At 39.0% G+C, this 24,767-nt stretch overlaps 1 protein-coding gene across 1 annotated transcript in view; it reads right to left on the bottom strand.

Annotated features, from left to right (window-relative positions):
* trpc6b (transient receptor potential cation channel, subfamily C, member 6b) overlaps nt 1-23,314 on the bottom strand; it is a 39,314-nt gene extending 16,000 nt beyond the window's left edge. Inside the window, exons 1-2 of the mRNA XM_079874376.1 lie at nt 23,063-23,314; nt 5,233-5,989 (exon numbers count right to left, since the gene is read on the bottom strand). Of these exons, the coding sequence (XP_079730502.1) occupies nt 5,233-5,989; nt 23,063-23,142 (837 nt within the window). The 5' untranslated portion in view covers nt 23,143-23,314. The remainder of the gene's footprint in view (nt 1-5,232; nt 5,990-23,062) is intronic.
* Nucleotides 23,315-24,767: the final 1,453 nt, after the last annotated feature.

Raw genomic sequence — 24,767 nt, 5'->3', positions numbered from 1 at the left:
TAATAATCATATAAATTATTAGGCTATAGCATGTATTTATGATTATCAGAAATTTGAATTATTATTATTATAATAACAATTATACGAAAAATGTTGAAGATAAACATTTGAAGGTAAATTCACAAGTATGATGCATTAATTATATTGGTTTTATAGTAAATGTCATATGTTTATCACCGGCAGAAATTAATTAAATTTCCCATTAAGGGCCAATATCTGACCCCTTAAATTGATTTGCAGGGGCATTTTTTTTCTAACCATGTGCTAAACATTTATTTTCTAACCATGCATTTACACTGCAATTACAACCACATAAATAATGTTATGCGATTCATGATTTAAATATAATCATTTTAATATGGAAAAAATGAGATGCTAAAAAATTATAAATTATATTTTTAATTATGAAATTAAAACCGCTAGTAAGTGGCGGCTAATCACCGTCTTAATGAACGAGTCATAGAAGCATTCATTCAACTGATTTGTTAAAATTCAAAACGGCACACTCATTCTGGAACTAAGCAACTGGGTCACTGAATCGGAAAACCCCAGATTCGTTCAGATATGCCCAACTCAACTCTTTTTCTGTGGCTTGTTTGGAACTATTGTCGTTGGAGAAACAGAGCAAAAACAGAGTATATTGACAATATTATGTCTAAAATATCCCATCACAATATTCACTCTTTGTTTACTGAACTGTTGTATAAAATTTAGGGGTGTAACGATACACAAAACTGACGGTTCGGTACGTCCCACGGTTTTGACGTCTCGGTTCGGTTCATTTAGGTGGGGTGGGGGGTTTAGAAAGCTAAAATTGCTTTTTTTTTTTTTTTTTTTTTTTTTAAACAGTGCTTTAATTAACAAATTGTGTCTTTGTCTTTAAATTAATTCAATTACAAGTAAACGTCTCGCAAGGATAAAAAAAATGATCTGCTAATGCTGTAAACTATACAGGAGCCCTTACTTTCACATTACTATAACATTAAAGGGGTCATGAACTGGATTGTTTTATTATTTTATAATGTTGCCTGGGGTGCCCTTATAATGTTAGTATGATTTTTACATCAAAAATTGTCATAATTTATAAATAAAAGCCATTTTTCCAAGCCTCATTTCAGCTTCAGATCTGAACGCTCCGTTTTAAGGGGCGTGTCTGCTGTGAGACTGCAATGCAAACGCCCACTGCTGTGATTGGCTGACATGCTTGCATATGAAATAGCTATTATTACATGAACTCTCTCGAAAACTTTTACTACGTTTTTACTATTACAGCTATCGAGATTAACACATCATGAAAAGTATCGTTTAAAGCATTATATTTAAATCTATTCCATCACATGAAAGGTTGCAGCATGATGAGCACTGAGCAGATGACAGACAGTCTGTTGATCGCGTGAATAAAGATCTTATCATTGCAACGCAATTTTTGCACTCTCACAAATGCTTACACCAAATCACAATGCAAACACGATGTGAATACACAGTAACAGCTTCGTTGTGTAGTGTAACAGTGTCATCATTTCATCACGAGTTTGGTAAGTTTCCAGATAAGCTCTCGCGGCTCGCGCTGTGCTGTTTGATTGACAGCTTGGACGATTGGAAAGGGATCGTTCTTTGATCGCTTTCTGTATATAATTTAATAATTAGTTATTCTTTTTTTCATAATACTACGAGAAATTATGTGAAGTTGATCGTTTAGTCACTGATGCATAAACAGTATTTAACGATTTTAAGAGAAAGATATCTGAACTTGAATAATTACACATCGGAAATCACTGATCGCAGATCAGGCATTAGAATACACATGGTTACTTACATGTTGCTGGCAGATCCGTGTCGGGAAATTGTGCTGATTGACTGATTTAATAAAGTTTAACCATGCTGGAATCCGAAGGAAGCTTATGCAGACTGTCTTCTTGCACAACCAGGCACTGCACAATATTTAGTGAACCACATGTTTATTGCTTGGAAGTAGCTCGATCCGGTTTAGCAATTATCATGTCCTATGTTATTTAGCATGTTTGGGCGAATCGGTGGGCGGGGCTAAACAGGCCGTGTTGAAGTCATAGACTGTAAAAAATATGGATGTCATTAAAAGATGTCATTAACAGGTTAAGTAAACTATAATATATCAATACAGTGCATTTATTTAGTGAAAGGGTTCATTTCCTTAGCAAACCAACAAGCTGTGGACACTGAATGACTTGTCTGAGGTAAATAAAGCTAACTTATATGAAAAACTAAGTGTTTTATTGACGTATTTCCGCTGTTGAAACACTGACTTAGCGATTACACGAGTTATGATGCCTTTCAGTAAGTATACTGTATCTTTCAACATACCTTCAGGTGTCCATTCGTGTTTATTCTGTAACTGAGGAAGAGATGCTCGCGTTTACTCGCGCTCCGCGCTGCCGCTTTAAATGAGGAGCCTGTCACGCAATTTCAAAGAGCGCCAAATAACGACATTTCATGTTTGAATTTCGTGATCAAATAGACAGAATCTGAAAGATTACACCTTGCTTATTATCGAAAGTAACAAAACACTGAGCTTATTGCGATTAAATGTGGTTAATGGTGGTTAGGCAACAACGCTGTATTCGTTGTGTACACATAAGACATGAGGTCCAATGGGGGCGGGGCGGGGCGGGGCGGGCGTGTTCGGTACGCCATGAGAGTATCCCCAGATAGCACACGACTATTTGATGTGAAACTTACATCTGGAAGACGTATTTTAAAGAGTGTTTGCTCATCTGGAATACGTCTATTGGACGTTTCCTGTCAGATGTCAAATAGACGTTTAGAAGATGTCAGTTTAACATACATTCTAAATCATTCTATACATCTTAAAGACATCTTCTAAACGTCTATTTGACATCTGACAGGAACGTCCTATAGACGTATTGCAGATGAGCAAACACTCTTTAAAATACGTCTTCCAGATGTAAGTTTCACATCAAATAGTCGTGTGCTATCTGGGTCGCGATTCGTATCGTTGGTGGTGTATCGCGGTTTTTCGGTTCGGTTCGAATATCGTTACACCCCTAATAAAATTATTATCACATTTGCAATCAGGACAATATTCTGTATATATTGTTAAATATCATATGTTATAAATATAAAAATAACTCATACTAGGGCCATTTTTTCCACCATATCTTGAATTTTGGTTCACGATTCAAGAGAAACATAAATCACGACAAAACATCATTAACAGTTTTTTATGTCGTTTTTTTCGTCATTGGAAAGAGAGACATATTTGGCATTAAAGCAATTTTATTTTCAAAAAAAGATTTGAAAGAAACTGTGGCAAATGTCTGAATTTATGCAAGTTATATACAAAACATATGCCATGATTAATTATCATTTGAATCTATTGACAGCCGTAAAGAGGCATGCTGTTTTGACCACTATTCTCTCTGGATTTAATGTTCGTCAAATTAACTATAACAAACAGGTAAAACAAGCCATAGCTTACTTTTTGAGGTGGTGAATGAAATTCGAAGTTGTGATGGACTTGTCCGATATCCCTTTCCAGTTATTATGTGTACAGCAAATCTCCTTTTATGAATATGGTCAATTTCAAAGTGTTTATATCCAAAAAGAAACAATGCTGGGAGATGTTTTTGTATTTAGCGTGCTCACCGCGCTGTATGTTTTTTTCTGTGCTTGTGCTTTACGCAATAGAGCAGTTGCTTTAATTTTGTTCAACAATTGATGTTGCGATGATTATATATAAAAAATTATATAAAGTCATTCTTGAGTCATACAGTTCAAGTCAAGTCTCGAGTCGTTGGATCTCAAGTCAAAGTTAAGTCAAGTAATTTTCTTAATTTGGTCAAGCAACTCTCAAGTCCTTAAATTTGCCACTCGAGTCAGACTTGAGTCAAGTCATGTGACTTGAGTACGCCATATCTGGATTTTCATGCGATTTGGGGTATATTCATTTGAATAAGGAATGTTTACAGTATACATGGTAAGCAGGTGTAACGATAATTATATTATGGTAAATATAAAATATTTCAACAACATTATATGACCAAAATCAATATTAAATGGCAATCGGAAGTTATTACAAACACTCATTGGTGGTTTAAAGTGAATTTAGTAAGAGTGTAATATTAATCTCCAATATGGTATACTTAATGGTATCAACACCACTTTCATCCTAGATTTGTTAATCCATCTATTACCTGACACCTTTCTAAAAGAAAAAGAAAAGAAAAGGCATAATCTTGGAACCTTATGTGTGGGTTAGAGCTACAATTAGCATCAAGCTACATAACACAATTTAAAAGATTAATATTACACTCTTACCAAAATCAATATTAAATGGCAATCAGAAGTTATTACAAACACTCATTGGTGGTTTAAAGTGAATTTAGTAAGAGTGTAATATTATTCTTTTAAATTGTGTTATGTAGCTTGATGCTAATTGTAGCTCTAACCCACACATAAGGTTCCAAGATTATGCCTTTTCTTTTCTTTTTCTTTTAGAAAGACGTCAGGTAATAGATGGATTAACAAATCTAGGATGAAAGTGGTGTTGATACCGGGAGGGGTTCTAACAATGGGCAGTTCTCTGCACCAAACATTAGAATGCAGGGGAGTTATAGTGGTCATAAATAATTATATTAGCATTTATTAGCCTTCTCTAAAAACACACGTTACAATCTTATGAAATGATTAATAAAATGCATAGTTTTAGAGATAAAATTCCTTAGATTTGAAATGAAGCAAGACCACACTTTAATTATGGGTATAAGATGTTATACCACATTTATACACTATTTTTATACATTTAAAAATCATATTCTTAATATTAAAATTTTTGGTTTTTATGTTTGAACTTATATATCTCCATATTAATAGCAGTCTGAGTAATTATGAGTCTTGAACTGTAATCTCACAAGTGTCATCTTTTTAAACATATGTTGATTATGTATTGTGGCGAGCAGGACGAGGCCGAGGGCCGTGGGAGAACGGTGCGAGGCCAGTGGCATGATTGATAATGAGCGACACCTGCGCGACACACCGGTCTCGTATCTCTCACGGTCCTCGGCCTCGCCCTGTTCGCCACATGTATCTATCCAGAATGACTTATGAGCAGCAACCTTTTTATTTTGGGTATGTCATTTATGCCCCACTTGCCAAAATGGGGGATGTCTAGTGAGGGGTTAATAATACAATCCAATCCAATCTATATTTTCTTTTCCTACATCCTATTATGCCTACCTTAAACTCCTTTTCTATGTTGGCTAGTACAGCCAGTTCATTGCTAAGCTCTAGAGCCGTCAATACTGGGTCCTCACTGGACAGGGATAGGTAGGCAGGGCTAGCCAGCCCTTTGTAGGCATTGATTCTGGAACGTGAATGGCTAAAAGAGTCATGCCTCTGGTGATAAAGGCAGCTGTTGCATTTGCAAAAGTAGTCATGTGGGCGTGCAATGCGGGCACCCTTCCTTAGCAGAATGTGCACAATCTCATATTCGTGGCAATGAGAGGCTAGTGTAATGGGTGTAATATCATGGGAAAACCGAGTCCCATCCTCGTCGTAGGCAAAGAAGTCGTCGTGTGTCTCTGTCTGGAGGGGGCTGCTAGTGAGTTTGGTTGTGTCTGCAAAGGCCTGGTGGCCCAAAATGGCCTCCACAATACGAATATATCCTTTACTTATGGCTAAAAGCAAAGCGTCACCTATCCTGGCCAGGTTCTCTTTTTTCAGCAAGAGTTCTGTCACTTCCAGGTGCTCGTTGGCAACTGCAAGCTGCAATGCATTCTGGCCCATGTAGTCCACACAGTTGACATTAATTTCCGGAAGTTCTTCCAGCATCCTACGGATGACAGGGATATTTCCATACTCAGCTGCCTCTAGGAAACGCTCTTCAATTAAGGTCAGACTATTGTAACGGGCGTTAAACATGTAGGCCGGTCTTCGCATAGCCATACGCCGGCTCTTAGCCAATGTGTGCCTTTGAATGTCATCATTGCTCCACCTATTCCAACAGAGAGAAAAGACAATTTTAATAACATACTTGTTTAAAACAGTAGTGGTAAGTAACCAGTGTAAACATAGTGAAATTTTGTTGAGGAAAAAAGGTCCATTATCTACTGTCAGACAGTGTAGCAAAGTATGAAGCTCACAGAAGTCACTTTTAAACCAAAAGATGTTGCTCTCCTTGCATTTAGCCCACATTTTAGATTTTAGAAATTACTGGATCATAGTGTCAGGGTTTGGGGTAATGGGATGAGGCGAGGATTCAAGAATACAGATATGGGCTTTTATTAATCAAAAATAATACAAAGCAAACAAAAAACTACCCCAAGGGGGAAGACAGGGGCAAGGGGCAGGGGCAAGGGGCAGGGGCAGGGGCAGGGGCAGGGTGGCACAGCAAGACAACAGGGAGCAGGTAAACATGATGCACATACAACAACGATCTGGCACAGGACTGCAAACACAAGGAGAATAAATAGGGAGAACAAACAAAGCTGGTAACAAGGGAGGACGGGTGTGGCAAATTAACCAATAATAAAAAGAAGGGTGAGATTAGACGATAGACAGGAGAGACATGGCTTGTGTAACGACTGAGACAAATCAGACACAATTATTTGTTATACTAACCAAATAATCTTTAAAACTCACTCTGGTATCTATGGTCCCATCCCCCCAACAAGGGCAAGAAGGGTCTTGGTTAGGGCTGGGCGATATGGCTGAAAACTGTATCACGATATAAGTGTTTCATATCGGTCGATATCGATAATTATTGATATTTTTTAGGACATATTTAAAATAAGGACCAGTCCAGGAGACAAATATATTACATTTAAAGATTTTTTATTTTAAACTTAACCTACCTCTGATTATAATCCCATCAGTTATAAAGGCAGAAATGTCAACACGACCATGGACAACTCAAAAGTCTTTCTTCTGTTGAAAATAAAAGTTATTTGGAAGAATGACCAACAGTTGATGTACCCCAGTGACTTCCATAGAATATTTTTCTCCTATGGAAGTCAATGGGGACCAGCTACTGTTTGGATACCCACATTCTTCAAATTATTAATATTAGAAAATATTAGAAGGAAATTAATACAGGTTTGGAACAACATTAGAGTGCGTAAATAATGAGATAATTATTAGTGAACTATCCCTTTAAGGACAAGCGGCAGCGTGTTTACTATTACTACTGTCTCTTTAAGAGCTGCGCGCGACGCGTCTATTATAACTTGTTACACGCATTTAAGCAGATTTTCTCTCAATTTTCTCAAGTTTGCTTTCACTTTAGACATATCCAACTAGTTTATGTAAACCTTGTGTGTATATAACAGTATTAGCACAATAAGACTCGAAAGATAACTAGTCCAGTATTCAGGCGCTGCTGGTAGACAGGCTTTAAGTGCATGTGAGCTTCACATGTAACGTTACGTGCTGAGAAACGCACACGCTAGAACAGGCATCAGCACGCGAATGAACAGAGAAACTGACGACGGTCTTGCGTAATCTGCAGACGACATTGGTCTGACTAACGGTCAGACTTGAAGTCAGGCGAGCTGACTTTTCCTATTTTATCAACAATCGCTGCGGCACTCATTTTCTACTTTACTCATCTTCTACTTTCACTCTACGCCAGTTCTGTTACTGAAGAATCCAACACGAGACAACAATATTGCGCAACCATACTGACTGGCTGTTAGCGTGTCACTTCCTACGTTGCTATGTTACTAGAGAGTGAGTGCCTTTGTTCATGCAATCAAACTTGCTTTGCTTTTTTCTTCCGACGAAAAAAAAAAAAAAAATATCGAACGTTTTATCGAACGCATTTTTTATTGATATTGATTACGTGTCTATCGCGATACATATCGTTATCGTTTTATCGCCCAGCCCTAGTCTTGGTTACCATGACTACAATCAGATAAGTTGGTTTTATTGCTGTTACAGTTTTTACCAACTGCTTACACACAAAATCTTTTCATGTCACACGATTTTTGAAACCTCTCACTCAAAGTGCAAAACTACATGCCAAATCTTCAAAACCATAAGCTATTTCTCAGCCTTTGACTCAGTTTTCAATTGCATAAAACACTTTTTGCAAAACACTACACACAATTCTCTACCTAAAACACAAAAATCTATCAGGAAGTGACTTGCTTTCCTTTTCCAAACACAACCAATCAAAATGCTACACTTATTCACCAGGTCACACAGACACACTCCTCATATGTGCAAACACTATTTGCTTAACTGATCACTAACCAATCACTGCTTTACTGTAGTATAGGCCTAAATAGGTCAAAGGTCAGATGATCTGTTTTGAACAATGGATTCCTGGGACCCCCCCAGGACCCAGGAATCCATTCCTGTTCCAGTTTTGAGAATTGTGTGTAGTGTTTTGAAAAAAGTAGACTTAGTTTTGAAAACGTGTGTAAGCAATTGGTAAAAACTGTAAAAACGTGGTCACGTGGAAAAATCAGAGGCCATAGAAAAGACCCACAGCCAGAGGTGTCAAAAGTATTCACATTCATTACTCAGGTAGAAGTATAGATACTAGGGTTTAAAAAGACTTCTGTAGAAGTTGAAGTATCAACTCAAGCTTTTTACTCAAGTAAAAGTATAAAAAACTTGTTTCAAAACTACTTAAAGTATAAAAGTAATGTAAGGGAAAAAAACTCTCTCTCTCTCTCTCGCGCGCGATTTGCCCCGATTTCTCCCTCACTTACCGCATGTAGGTTTCCTTCGGAGGACTTTTGCCGCTGCGCACAACCAAATGTGACTACAGCCTCTCAGAAGTTAGAAAGACACCACAACGCCAATCAGTTTAGCTCTAGATCTAGATCTAAACCGTTTGTGTAATTGGCCAATTTTTTATTTATTTTTTAACGAGGACAAGCCGGAATGAAACCAAGCCGAAATTAAATAGGAGTAACGAGGCTATTTTTAAAATGTAAGGAGTAGAAAGTACAGATAATTGCGTCAAAATGTAAGGAGTAGAAGTAAAAAGTCGTCTGAAAAATAATTACTCCAGTAAAGTATAGATACCCCAAATTTCTACTTAAGTAAGGTAACGAAGTATTTGTACTTCGTTACTTGACACCTCTGCCCACAGCCCTTAAAACAGACATTTTCTGCATCAATTTATGGACGAACTGATCTACAAATGAACATGCACCCCAGGACACTGTGTGAATGATTTATTGTAAAGTGTACTATTATGTCTTTGATACTACAGTATGTATTTTATGATACAACCAACAGTCAATGTAACCCCACCGGTATCTAATTAATCCTCATTTAATGACTCACACTTTAGGGTACCATCACCTTCTCTTAGAATGCAGTGTGTGTTTGTTATATATATCTGAGTATGAATGGACGCTGTCTAACCACACTTGAGATAAAGTCATAAATCAGAGGAATCTCCCACTTGGAAATTCCCCCTTTCTTATTGGTTGAGCCAACCCTGAAAGGTGGGACCTTTCTCAGGCTTTAACCCTCTGGGGTCTGAGGTGTTTTCTGGGCCCTGGAGGTGTTCTGACATGCGCTGACATTTGTTCTTATTTCTGTTACTTGTGACATTTTCATGGCTAAAATTTGATTACCCTGTATAAAGCACAAACTCTGCTACAATAAGATAAGATTGAGATAATGATATTTATGCGTGGTTTGTGAAAAAAAACAAAAACAATTGTCACTGAAACAAGGCCATGAAACCCATAATGATTATTTCTTCACACGACTTTTGAAAATTGTATCACGTAGCCTAGAATATTTGCTTCAAAACTATGTGAAAATCATCCTGACAACTCATTCAGATAAAACAATATATCGATTTTAAATTTGTAAGACATGTTTTGTGTAAAAAAAGCTTTATGCGAGGGGGCGTGAACACATCATTAATATTGATGGCTTTCACACCTGAGAAAGACAAAGACACTCCCTAATGGCCCTATCAGGTGCTATCAGGCCCTATCATTCTGAGCAACCTTGCACAAAGAATGAGGAGATTAAAAAAAGAATGGCTTTTTGACTGTTTGGATTTATTTACAACACAACATAATCCAAAGATACACAACAAATGACAAAAAAGCACATTATTGAAAACAATAATCCAAAGACAGAGACCTTTGTGCCATTCCTAAAAACATTGTACATACCTTTAATTTCCAAGGTGTTTGATTTTCACTTTACCATGTTCATGTACAGAGACTCATGAGAATGTTGAAGTCAGCAGGACTCAGTGCAGCATCTGGGCCCTGAAAAAAAAAAAAAGTGAACATACTGATATCAGTATTTTCTGGTTAAATTTGCTTTTTAAAATTCACAGAACACACACACACACACACACACACACACACAAATGTTTCCAACAATATATAATATAATGAACACCAGGTTTGTTGTGCCTTGTAGGCATAGAGGCTATGCGCAGTGCTGCATAAAATAATAATAACAATAACCTATAGCAGCCTATAAATCTTCCAAAAGATTTCAGTAACAACTACGAGAAAAATATATTGATTATCATATGTTACTTCAAATGTTTCCATTCGTTATGATGATGTGAAATGAGATAATAGTAAAAACATGAAGCCTAATGTTTGGTGCGTTTTGCTTTTCAAACGCGATCCAAAATATGAAACATTATGGTTACCATATTATACATATCTACGTTTGAGCAGATATCCACAAACACAGTAACAGTAAACACGGGTCTAAATATTATAATATTCACCATATATCTAGCAACAGTTCGACTGCAATGTGAAGTTTATGCAACAATAACATAAACTAATTAGTAAGAATTTCTTACCTTACATCTTTCTTGTCTTCAAATCGCGTTCTTCTTCTTCTGAGGTAAAGCCAATGTAAGCTCACGGCGTGTACGTCTTTCAAACTCGACGAAAAGCAGAGACTTGTGAAGTTTTTTCGTGCTTTGTTTTTGAGGTAATGAGCGCGTTCGCGTTCCATGTGGAGATTTGCATGTGAATCTCTTTTGCGCGCGTGGGCGTGGTCAAATTAAAAATAATTAGCAAGCGCGTGAGAAGCTGGACATCTTGTTGGTTTTATACAAATTACTTAAACAGAGAATATTTGTTTTCAGTTTGAATCCGATCATTTAAAAGTACACACTTAAATGTTTATAAAGGTATATGGCTCATAAATGTGTGACAAGTATTCGCTGAGTTTTTTTTCAGTTTATAGACGTGCTCAAGAAAAAAAAGTTCGCCGCGACGGGGAGGCAGAACGCACACCCTGTTTATTTTCTTTATTTTACAAAAGCACAATGTTTTGATTTGATTGTAAGTGGACACATACAAAAGTAGAAATATCACAGATTATTTTTTTATATTTCTTTTTTCTTTATGACCATAAATGACGGAGTAATTTAAGTTTATTGTGCTACAATGTGAAGAAAATCCAGCAAAACGCGCGGGCGCGTTTGTCGACCCCAGAGGGTTAAACCGCAGACTCCTGCCTGTTGGCAAAAGAAGAGGGGGGAGAGAGGGGCAAGGCATTGCGTTGCTCACAGTCAACCCACACCCCTTGTAACCCTGGCAGAACATAAATAAACTCTTTGTGAAACAACAAAAGATTCTCCGCCCGGTCCTCCACTGGGGGAAGGAGCAGAACATTCACCGTCTCCTGAAGAACAGTTCCCTACATCTCGAGATTGCCCGTCTCGGGAACTGCTGCCTAGGCTGTGTCACCTTCCAGCGGGGAGCTCGACGTTGCGGCCTAGGTGAAGGCTGCTGCTCTGGCCTTGACGGAATAGATGTGTTGGCCGCAGCATCCCGCTGGGGCAGGATGTGTTTGATCGACCTCCTTCAGCCAGAGATGGCATTCCTGGACCACTAGCGTGGACACTGTTTACCCCAGGGACCACACAGTGACATTCGTCGCCCGGTCGAGGGCGAGGTCCTTCGTTGTAGGCAAGCTCCTGAATCAACCCGGGGTCAGAACTACCCTCGATCAGCTCTTTTAGCGTTTTGGCCTAGTGTACTTGCAGGAGGACCATGGCATGCAGGGCGGAGGCGGCCTGTCCAGCTGTGCTGTTTTGCGGGAACAACTGCACACTTCACCTGTGGGATCTCCATGTTCCCTTTGACCGCCCCACCATTGAGGGTAGTGAGAGCTGAGGAGGTAGCGGGGCGATTTCTGGCAGAAAAGAAGAATGGCATTAGAGTGGGACGCAGCTGTTCAAGCACACCCCGAGATACCAATTGTCCAATCGCGAAGGTTCGAGACATGTGGATGGTTCCACTTGAGCCAGACACTTGCGGCAGCCCGGGAAGCATGGCAGTTAGCTCCGGGTAGGACTCAAACAATGCCACTCTCCCTGAAGGGGGCAGCGCAGCCAAATCTTCATCCCTAGAGGACTCTAGCCTGTCCTCCGATGCAGCAATCGACACCGGTCCTCAAATGAGATGCTGAGTCCTCCATGAGAAGGACGAGCAACCACAACCTGAAGCTCCACAGCCTGCGATGGAAAAGAGTGGGAGGGCTGCGGGCATTCACCCGGCGGGAGCACTCCAACTGTAATCCTCAGATCACCCTGTGTTATTGACCGAAGTGGCCCTCTGCTGTGCAGATGAACCAGATCGGGGAATAGCTGTCATGTCAAACTGGAGGAAATATAAATTAATTACGAATAAAATATAAAAGAAAAAGAAAAAAAAAAACAGTGAGGGGCGGAAAACGGAAAAAAAATGTTGGTGTGTATGAGACGCGTCGGACACGAGCTCTGCCGAAAACTGAACAGCTGGACACGGAGAAAGTGCACAAACGTTCAATACATTGTCAAATTCCGAAGTGGCAGCCGGTGAGAACTTTAATAATTCGGTTTTCTTCTGTGAATGTAAGAAAATTACGCTTGTGTAGTGGCAGATGTTGAATTAGTTTGTGACGCAGCATATCTGTCTGTGCTTGGCACGGAAAGATTCCGTGACCTACTTTCTGTAACTGCTCATAACGTGACTATTTCAAGCTAAATTTAGTTCCGTGCCAAATATTAATATTATTAAGTTACTGGTGTATTTATTTGTGTACTTTTGTTTGTATTTCGATTTAATTGCGGGAGAGTGACGATATTATTTCTGGAGTTCACATATGATTAAGCAGATTGTTAAAATAATGTAATTAATCTGATTTCATATACACACATTGTGATAAAGTGTTAAGGTTAATTTTCTGGATTGTGTATGTTGCAAATTATACTCAAAAAGTGTATTAAGCATATTAATAATATTATTTGAGAATGCTGCATATCAAAAGAGATACAAAGAACTAAATTACAACAATGGATGTTTAATAAGCTTTATTTGCAATTAATTTACATATTTTGTATTTTTATTTTTGTTAAAGGTTTTTCACCTTTCTTCTGTCTTCCTATTTAAACATTCATCATGATTGATGCAATAAAAAGAAGAGTGGAATCCAGAGGCCTTCGTTGATGATGTGTCTGTCCCTGTCAAGCAGGGAAATAGTGCACGAAAAAAAAAAAACAGTTTGAAAATAGCAGAGGGCACTCCACCACTTTCAAGGTATCTAAGTCTTGATCTCAACATCCCGATGGTCATCTTCCTGCAGTGGGTGCATGACTCATCAAGGAACGCCACCTCAGCGTGCTTACAGCCCAGACACGTGAGGCAGAGATTGTGGCTGTCAGACGGGGCCAGGAAACGACCGCATCCAGAAACACACGGGAGGAATGACATATTTAAAAATACACAACATACCCGTGTTTACTCTTTTAGAGAAATAGCTTTTTCTGATGTTGAAGCAATCTCAGGCAATATCCCAATTCGTCAGTCGCTCTGACGTATCATCGAACATGACTGACTAAAAGGGAACTGCTGTTGTATGGAAAGATCTAAGTAAAGATTCTTCAAAAGGTGTCTTTTTTTTCACCCTGATCAATGCCCTGTGTTTGAGATAAGCAACCCAGCCTCAATGGAAAATGTTTGCTTCTTGCACATTTCGCAACACTTTCAAAGTGAAATGTTCAGTGAGTGGTGCTAAAAGCAGTTTTATCTGAAACAGATGAGTGTGAATCTGGCAACGTTTCATTATGTTGGCTTTTGAACGTATCATGGTAGTTTGGAAATGCATTTTTTTATTGTGACTCATGTTTCATACCAAAGCACTTCACACTGCAAATGCCATGCTGTACCTGGTGAGCTATCGAGCAAGTTTACTATATCAGAAAAGCCATATGGAGCTGATTATGTGATGCAAATGACAAAATGAATTAGTTCACAAATTACAAACTATGGTAAAGGTGGTTTGAGATCATAATATTGTGCCAGGAAGCAGGAACCACACAAAATAAGTTGTAATATTTTACTGTACTAAAAGACTGTTTGAAAATAAATATTTTATTGTGTGTGTGTTTTATGAGTTCACACTGAACGATTTTAGGCTCGATTTTTGCTCGCCGACAGGTTTTGGGAGATCGCCGACAAAGCCCAAAATCACAGGCAAATCGGTGCCTGTTCATGTGAGTGACAATCACTCACTGTGAATTATCAAAGACGCGATCTGAGAGAATCGCTGACGAGTCGCTGATGCCAGTGAGATACAGTGGGGAGAACAAGTATTTGATACACTGCCGATTTTGCAGGTTTTCCCACTTACAAAGCATGTAGAAGTCTGTAATTTTTATCATAGGTACTCTTCAACTGTGACGGAATCTAAAACAAAAATCCAGAAAATCACATTGTATGATTTTTAAGTAATTAATTTGCAGTTTATTGCATGACTTAAGTATTTGATACATCAGAAAAGCAGAACTTAATATTTGGTACAGAAACATTTGTTTGCAATTACAGAGATCATACATTTCCTGTAGTTCTTGACCAGGTTTGCACACACTGCAGCAGGGATTTTGGCACACTCCTCCATACAGACCTCCAGATCCTTCAGGTTTCGGGGCTGTCGCTGGGCAATACGGACTTTCAGCTCCCTCCAAAGATTTTTTATTGGGTTCAGGTCTGGAGACTGGCTAGGCCACTCCAGGACCTTGAGATGCTTCTTACGGAGCCACTCCTTAGTTGCCCTGACTGTGTGTTTTGGGTCGTTGTCATGCTGGAAGACCCAGCCACGATCTTCAATGCTCTTACTGAGGGAAGGAGGTTGTTGGCCAAGATCTCGCGATACATGGCCCCATCCATCCTCCCCTCAATACGGTGCAGTCGTCCTGTCCCCTCTTTGCAGAAAAGTATCCCCAAAGAATGATGTTTCCACCTCCATGCTTCACGGTTGGGATGGTGTTCTTGGGGTTGTACACATCCTTCTTCTTCCTCCAAACACAGCAAGTGGAGTTTAGACGAAAAAGCTCTATTTTTGTCTCATCAGACCACATGACCTTCTCACATTCCTCCTCTGGATCATCCAGATGGTCATTGGCAAACTTCAGACGGGCCTGGACATGTGCTGGCTTGAGCAGGGGGACCTTGCGTGCGCAGCAGGATTTTAGTCCATGACGGCGTAGTGTGTTACTAATGGTTTTCTTTGAGACTGTGGTCCCAGCTCTCTTTAGGTCATTGACCAGGTCCTGCCGTGTAGTTCTGGGCTGATCCCTCACCTTCCTCATGATCATCGATGCCCCACAAGGTGAGATCTTGCATGGTGCCCCAGACCGAGGGAGATTAACGTCATCTTGAACTTCTTCCATTTTCTATTAATTGCGCCAACAGTTGTTGCCTTCTCACCAAGCTGCTTGTCTATAGTCCTGTAGCCCATCCCAGCCTTGTGCAGGTCTACAATTTTAACCCCTTATGTCCTTACACAGCTCTCTGGTCTTGGCCATTGTGGAGAGGTTGGAGTCTGTTTGACTGAGTGTGTGGACAGGTGTCCTTTAATTATTTAAAAATCATACAATGTGATTTTCTGGATTTTTGTTTTAGATTCGTCTCTCACAGTTGAAGTGTGCCTATGATAAAAATTACAGACCTCTACATGCTTTGTAAGTAGGAAAACCTGCACAATCGGCAGTGTATCAAATATTTGTTCTCCCCACTGTATCTGCCATGCTAAATATCTGGAGCTGTCGGCGATTCAAAATCCTGCTGTGTGAATGTGTTCTGACTGAAAACTACATCGGCGGTGACCTACAGTCAATAAAAGAGCAAGATACAGGGCAGCGGGAAGTTCAGGGAGGAGTTATAGACCAGAATATCAGTATTTGAATAGATATATTTAAAATTATATCAAACAGAAACAAAGCACAAACATTTGCTTGACCAGCAGCCCATTGCAAAATTATTTATTTACCCCCAACTCTCTTTGCAGAACACACAATCCTTGCTCCCCTCGTTTCCCCGACCATTTCCTCTTGCATAATCTGTTTGTTTGTTTTTCCTCCTTTTCGCAGCAGATCAGCGCACAGAGAATTTGGATGCAAGCTTCTAGCAGGCTATAATTTTTAATAACAATTTCAGTCTTGCGCGAGAACTCAAGACTCACGCACGCGTGATCTTGCGTTATTTCCTTATCACTTCTCGCGTGTTTTGTTGTGAAAGGCAGTTTGAGGACCTGACAGAAGTTGTTTGCGATTCTTCCTATTGTAAAGTCATGCATTGTGAAACCTCCTGTCGCCAATCCATCGTGCAGTGTGCAAACACCAGCAAATAAATGTTACGCCAGACTAGGGCTGCACGATTAATCGTATTTTAATCGCGATAACGATATCTGCCTCTCTCGATTAATAAAAAAAATCGTCGCGATATTTGCCCGCTCGTTTTTTTTATCCTGAAAACGCTTTTTTTATTTTTTATTAGACATTTGCATTATCTTGCATTGTTAACAACAGAGCGGCCTTACCTATGTTTCACCCGTTTAAATTGAAACAGGCCCCTGCCCTCCAAGGGGGGCCCCAACAGACCAGCAAAATCCCATTCAGTTTCTCTGTAGGATATTGATTTTCAGCCATAATGTCTAAACCATCCAAGGTAGATTGACCACGAGCTACGAGGTTGTGAAATGAAAGTTTCTTCTCCTATAAAAGCCACAAGGTATAAAAATCAACCTTGTTATTTGCGATCTTCTGGAGAAATACTACACTACCCATAATTCTAAGCAGAACACTGACGTCTCTGATTGGTCGAACTCGAGTCGCGCCACAGTTACCATGGCAACGTTTAGGCTACCGCCCCCGCGAATGGTGATCTGAAGTAAATAAATACCGGTAGTTTATGTGTTTATACTTTGCCTTTTTTGCCGTTAGGTTAAAATGTTATTTTGAGCAGGAAAATAATTTTAATAGGAAATGAAACGTACATATACCAGTGGTGCTGAAAAACGAAAGATATCAGACAACAAAAGAAAAGCTTTATTCAGTCTACCAAAAGTGACCTCTTTCTTTGGTCCAGCATCTGTAACGTTAAGCAGCTGCCGAACCCCCGTTACAGGATGCTAGCCAAAATTAAGATTATCCGTCTTCAACTCAAACTGCAAGCAATAATGATGACCAAACATTGTTAGAACAAGAACATGACGATGAAGTTCCTACCGCTGAGACAGGTGAGGGAGATGCCAGGGAGAAAGCCCCGTTTACAGAGACAGACCCGGGGTGCTGGCCAGAGCATATTGCCGATGACCAACGAATTGATATTGTTAGCAGCGGTCCCGTTCAGATAGAGGAGTTTAACTTCCCACAAAGCCAATCACACCGCAGTTTTACCAAGGACAGATATTTCATGAAGATGAAAAATGGAGAAAAGATACGCAGGTCATGGTTAGTGTACTCTCAAAATCATCCGATTCAGTCTTCTGTTTCTGCTGTACCTGATTTGGCAAGCGGACGAGTAGTCTCACTCACAGAGGTTTCAGAATGTGGGAACGACTCACTCTCACACTCCAGGATCATGAAAAATCAAATACACACCGTGCCAATATGGACAGCTGGCGCAAGCTGGAGAAGCGCGTAAAAACGCAAAGTACCATTGACAATACCTATCAAGAAATGCAAATGTTGAAAAAAAGACAGTGGAACGACGTCATGAAAAGGTTAATTGCCATAGTCTGTCACCTTACAGAACAAAACCTTGCTTTCCGTGGCCACAATTCCAACCTAAATGAAACAAACAATGGAAACTTTCTAGGTGTGGTGGAGCTGCTTGCAGAGTTTGACCCAGTGATGAGCGAGCATGTCAGACGAGCGGAGACAAAAGAGATTGCTGACCATTATCTGGGGAAAACGATACAAAATGAGCTGATCACTCTTATTGGAGACAAGACAGTGGAAGCAATAATACAAAGAGTAAAACAATCCCATTACTACTCTGTGATAATGGACTGCACCCCGGACGCTGCACACATAGAGCAGCTCTCTGTGACACTGCGCTTTGTCAAGTGCCAAATTGGTGCCGGGCTACTGTTGGAGAGCATTTTGTCGGTTTCCTACCAATGCTAGACACATCAGGCACAGGGCTAACAGATGTCTTCTTGAAGCATTTGGAGAAGTTAGGCCTGGATGTCGAAAAATGAAGGGGACAGGCGTATGATAACGGTAGCAACATGTGGGGGAAAAATAGCGGTGTGCAGAAAAGGGTGCTTGATATCAACAAAAAAGCACTGTTCATGCCATGCGCCAGCCACAGTCTAAACCTCGTCATTGTAGATGCTGCGTAGTCAACAGTGGAGTCTGTGAGCTTCTTTGGGGTGCTGCAACGTCTGTACACCATTTTCAGCTCCTCCACACAGAGATGGGAGATTTTCAAGACAAATGTACCACAGATGGCACTAAAGGCCTTATCCAACACGCGATGGGAATGCCGCGTGGAAAGTGTGAAAGTGCTGCCCAATCAGCTTCCTGCTGTCGGCGATGCTCTTCTCTCACTGGTCGATCATGCAACAAAAAAAGATATGTACGAGTCCAGTGTGTGTTATTTTGTTTTGTGATAGACAGGCTATGATTTTAGTGTGTTAGGCTACTTAATAGGGTGTTTTTAACCTATTTAAAAACTTAAACCAGACCCGGTGCCAGGATTATATTTAGCTGTTTCAGTACAATGGACAGCGGCGCATGGCATTGTGAAGCGTTATTATAAATTGTTGAAATTTAAAAAAACAACATTATTGTTATTATCAGGTGACAGTGAGACTGCGTCTGCTGCCCGAGGCCTTGAACAGGAGATAACGAGCTGGTAATTCCTGCTTACTGTCATCATCTGGTACAACATTCTACATGAGGTTAATCGTGTCAGCAAGCTGCTCCAGAGCCCACAAGTTGGGATTGATGTGCTACAGCACGAGGTGTGATATGTTCTTAAATTCCTAAAGGAATACAGAGAGAACGGCCTTTCATCCGCCCGGACAGATGCTAGAGACATCGTGGAAGAGATGGAGATGCCAATGGTCTTCCCCACTACACGAGGCCGAAAACCCAAATGCCAGGTTCCATACGAGCCCCAAAATCCGGATCCTTCCTTGACAGTGACACCCGATGAAAAGTTCAGGAGAGATGTTTTCCTACCACTAGTGGACTCTGCCATTACAGTCACTAGTGAGCGCTTCAAGTTGATGGAGATATTTCATGGTCTGTTTGGTTTCATTTATAGAAGAGAGGAAATGAAAAGGGCCGTGGAAAGTTACACCCTCAAAGAAAGCTGTGCAAATATAGAAAAAACCCTCGGCGATGTGGACGCTGAGGACCTTGTGCGCGAGATCTCGGCTGCTGTTACTGCCATGCCTGCAAAAGAAACCACTGGCCTGCAGATTCTGAGCTACATTTACAGAAACAATTTAGTTGAACTGTATCCAAACCTTTGGATAGTTTCTCTCGCTTGAATCTAATAAAAACACACTTGAGGTCAACAATGCTCCAGGAGCGGCTGTCAGCTCTCGCTCAGATTTCAATTGAGCACAAGGTGACAAAATCGCTGGACAAAGATGAACTTATCAGGGCATTCTCAGCACTCAAACACAGAAGGGTGGATTTCTAAAAAGGGCTCAGGTGAAATCTACGCATGCCGCCCGGTGAGCTGTCCACGGTGCTGAAATAATGCGAAAACATTGTTATTTATTTATTTATTTATTTATGAAGTTCGGTTCAGTGTCAGTCAGACACTTTTTCTTCTTTGCTTTTGTTAAATAATTCAAGTTGAGGGGATGTTTGAGCAGTTTTTTTTTAAGTCAGCCCAGACAGCTGAAAATATACTGCGCAAATCAATTAAGCAGTGAAGTTGCCCTGCGTGAAATATTCCAACGTAAAACGCTGTATAATTGTATATAGTTTTAATAAAATAAGGTTGGATTATTTCTATGTTGAGCCGCCTGTTCATGAAGCTGAAAGTGCACGTAATAAAACAATATGCGGGCCCCCAGATGCTTAAGGCTGCCCCTGGTTAACAAGTCCCCACTAGCATTGATGTTTGTGGTTGCCAGATCTAAATAGCTTAAAACTCCCAAAACACCCAAACAGAGCTTTTCTCTTACATTTTATGCCCAGTGTTTTACTTAATCGGTGCAATCTGGCAACCCTGCACACGCTCGCTCTACACTGCGGAAAAAGCACTGATCTCCACAGCGATATTCTGTTTGCATGAAATTATTACACAGCCAGTCTGTTTCTTCACAAGCCACTTGTGCTGTTTGTGTGACTAAATCAGTTGAAAAAGACAGCCACTGACCGTTTTCAGTGTATATCAACAAGAAGACTATTTTTCTTTGCAGTACGAATTTGCTGAGCGATCTGGATCTGTACTTTGTCTCATTTGCAACCGAAATGTGTCGCTTAGAAGATCTAATGTGAAGACGCATCACAAAGCGCTCATCTAACGTAAAATCATGCCATTTGTATTGACTTGCTGTCTGAAGAAGTTGTCATAGTTGGTTAAATGAAGTCTGATGGTTTGAAATTTACACCCGCCAACCCGACAAATGCAGCTAAAAATGAACTTTTTTTTCATTAGAAATGAAAATGAACTCAGCGGGTAACGCTGTCAAATCACTGGCCAATTTGGCATGTTATTATGTTTATTCACTTTGCTGGGGAAATTCGTGTAAGCCAAATCTGCGCATATTTTGCGCAACTACTCGTGAGTCATCATGATCTACTGAGTCATCATGATATATTAGTGTATTGCGCAGAATCTGTGCATTTCTGGCTTACTTGAACACACACGTCACTACACAACAAATAACGTTCACTTGCATTGAAGCTATATGCTATATGCATGTGTGTGTGTATATATATAGAAAATAATTATACTCCATACACACACATATATTATGTAAACACAAACTTTTATTTTGGATGCGATTAATCGCGATAAATCGTTTGACAGCCCTAATATGTATATATAAAAATATATATAAAAACCGTTAACTGTCTCTTCTCTTTCTCTGTAGTTTCTCAAATGAGAATAATCGTGTAATAATAATAATAATTATCGCGATTATAATTTTGAGCAAAATAATCGTGATTATCAGTTTAACCATTATCGTGCAGCCCTACCCCAGATCGTCATACAGTGTGAAAAGAACAGTGACCCGACTATGAAAATCGTGCGTGAACTCGGCATAACCGCCCCTAGTGGCAATTTTGGCTGAAAACAGCAGTTAATTGTATGTATACAGTAGTATGTTTGTGGAGTCATAGTATAATGTAGGTTGAGGCATAATATAAATGATAAAATATGATTATAAATATTTTGTAGATTTTAAAATGTATTTAAAAAATGTATTGTCTCTTTGAATAGCCTTAATATAGTTATCTACATTTGTTAGTAGCTAACTGTAGTTGAACTACTTTGAATTATTATAAGAAGCCTGTTAGCTTGGCCACTATCATGCTATGAACTTTTTTGACTAATAAAATGTTTAGCTGTATATCATCCTCATGGGATTCCGAGGCTGAGTGTTCAGATTCAGAATGAAGAAGTTTCATGAAATCCGAAAATATTTGGACATCTGGTAGTTGACGAAATGGATCATGTTCACATGTTATTACTCCGATAGGACACTTGTGTAAACTTGAGAAGAACTTCATAAATTCATAAAAGAGACTTTGGGACCAGTTGGTTTATAGTCGCTGCAAAAAAATATCAATAGTAAAGATAGTTCAGATAAAAACTCTAGCAGCATATGTTTGCAGATCACTTGGTTCATGGTATTTTAGTATTGCAATGAAATCCTTAAATGTTAAGAGTCCAAACACTGGGATTACTGTTCACTGTACACAGATGAGATGTTTATAATCTCTTTTTCAGATTATACTTGAATACATGTTAATGGATCTAAGATGCTTATTAATTTTGAAAAAAACATTCTAAATGTGAATCATCTGAGATTTACCAAATTACAGAGTTGTTTAAAAGTAGTTCAAAAACCGGGTAACATACAGTATGTATATGTCAGACAAAGAATAGAGGATGACCCTGAATGATTGCATTTAAATTGCTTAATTTAATACTAAGTATTTCAATTAAAAATAATGTGTTTGTTTCCGTAGCAATAACAGCACTGAATCAGAGATTGATGAGTCCTCCTACACTAATGCTGTCTTTGTTATTCAAGAAAAAAACTCATTTCAGAAGCCAAGGATTCTCAAAAATCCATAACGTGCTGAAATGCTAACCAATTCTTCAAAACCAGACCACAGATAAAGACCACAAATAAAGACCACAGATGAAAGAAGAAGAAAAAAACATTTGTGTAATGATCCTTTGACTCAAAATGTTTGAAAGGTCACATCATAATCTTCAGTTTGTCAGTTCCAGCTAGGCAGATGCAGAGGTTATTGCCCTAATTCACCTTACATTAGGTCCAAATTATTAAGTTTGTCAGAAAATAGCCATATGTGACAAAAGAACAGTTATTATTTATGTAATTTCTTTATAATTACGTATCAATGTTTTCAGATCAATACTTCAGGGACATTTAACATGTCAGTTTGTCAGAGAGGGTGGCAATCATCTTACATGCACAGTTAGAGCATTAAATAAATACAATGACAAAAATCAGGAAAACAATGAGCTTAACTAAGTGGTAAAACTTTGCTGAACTTTGTTAATGTTGTAACATTTCTATGTATAGCCTATCTCCAAAATGTCCAATAAACAGATCTCACCTCTTGCAATAGCGTGGTAAAGGATTCTTTTCAAAGTCGGTGTTCATCCGTTGATGAACAGAAGTGTGATCAGTGGACATCGGTTTGCTGTCTTCATGAATCACTGGCGCACGAAAGAGCCGCTCACTGGAATAGATGTGATCATCCAGAGCTAAGCAAAATTCTCCTCAAATTATTTGTCATTAAAGAAGCGAATTCTAGTGTGGGGTTGATTCGTAAAAGTATTCCTGGGAAGCTTATTCAGTTAAGTGTGTTCAATACATCGAATGTGTGATGATGTCACGGCTACATCATTACGATTCGCTCAAAGAAACATTTTCCAATTTTATTAGGTGATTTTTAAAATGAATTATTGTAAGATTTTAGACGCTGCAGGCCTATGCGGGGAAAACTGCAAAAAAATATTAAAACAGTACATTTGATAAATATAATGATCACATACGATAGGGTACACGCATGAGGTGGAGAAACCAATCAGCCGACTAGAAAAAAGCTTTATTCTAAGTGGAGCGAGTCGCCCCCTCATGGGTGCTGGCATGTTGATAGGCTATGCTATTGTCAGAGTTAATAATAATAGTAATACAGTTACTTTACAAAGTTTAAACATAGAAAGTACAAGAAAAACAAACTCAATCTAGCTTACATACTTCAGACAAACATAACAATGGAACCTGCATTAGCAGGCTACTGAATGTCTGTGTAGTAGGCTATTGAAATAATTGTGTCTTTAGAAAGGTTTTTATTTTTAAACATCATTAACTAGACCAAATTTTGTGAATGTAGCCAAAATCATGGTAACAGGGTTGACATAGGGTCATATAGCCTATCAAGAGAATGCTTCCGAAAGGATGAAAATGATTTATTGTACAACCTTGTCAGTGTTAATGTCAATAGGCTACTTTCATGCTGCAATACATTATACAGAATTTGTGAAAACAAAGCAGACATGTCGCAAATTGACCTTTTTATTTTATTGACCAGATTTTAAAAATTGGCACACTTCATTCCAATTTTCAAGATTTTTCTTTTAGAATTTGAAAACTTTCAAAATCATTTGTAATCGTTATATTGTATGGATGTATACTTTAATGAATGCCTTATTATATTCTTTATTCCTTTACCTTGTTTTCCTTACAGTAGCCTATAACCGTATATATTATACTGATGTGATGTTACAATTGCATCACAACCAGTGGAGAATGAGGGATAGTGAATGATCACTATAGCACTTTTGGCATGATTCGGCAGTAGGCATGAACTTAGGCAATTTGTTTTCACAAATTCACAACAACAGCACTCTTGTGCATGCCGCATGTAATATTGCTTGTCTCTTTCAACATTTTTATTTGCTAAATAATAATGCTTGCCTTGCATGTAAAACCAAATGAATACATATTTTTTTCTAACATTGTTGTGTGTGTGTGTGGGGGGGGGGGGGGGGGGGGACCTACAATTCTCCACATTTAATAAAATGTGAGGAGGTTAAACAAAGACATAAAACAAGTCAAATAATAAATGTTATATATATATATATATATATATATATATATATATAAATGTCCATCACAGATGCAGAAAAGTGACAACAAAAATACCGTACATAAATGAAGAAACTATCATACAGTACAATGCAGACCATCACTCCAAAAATCATTCCATGAATTAAAAAAAATATGCAATTTGTTTATCCCACTCTTAATTTTTC

This window comes from Squalius cephalus (genome assembly GCF_949319135.1).
Source record: "Squalius cephalus genome assembly, chromosome: 6".
Lineage (NCBI taxonomy): Eukaryota > Metazoa > Chordata > Actinopteri > Cypriniformes > Leuciscidae > Squalius > Squalius cephalus.
The sequence above is the reverse complement of the archived record's forward strand: the minus strand, read 5'-3'. Positions and strand labels throughout refer to the sequence as shown.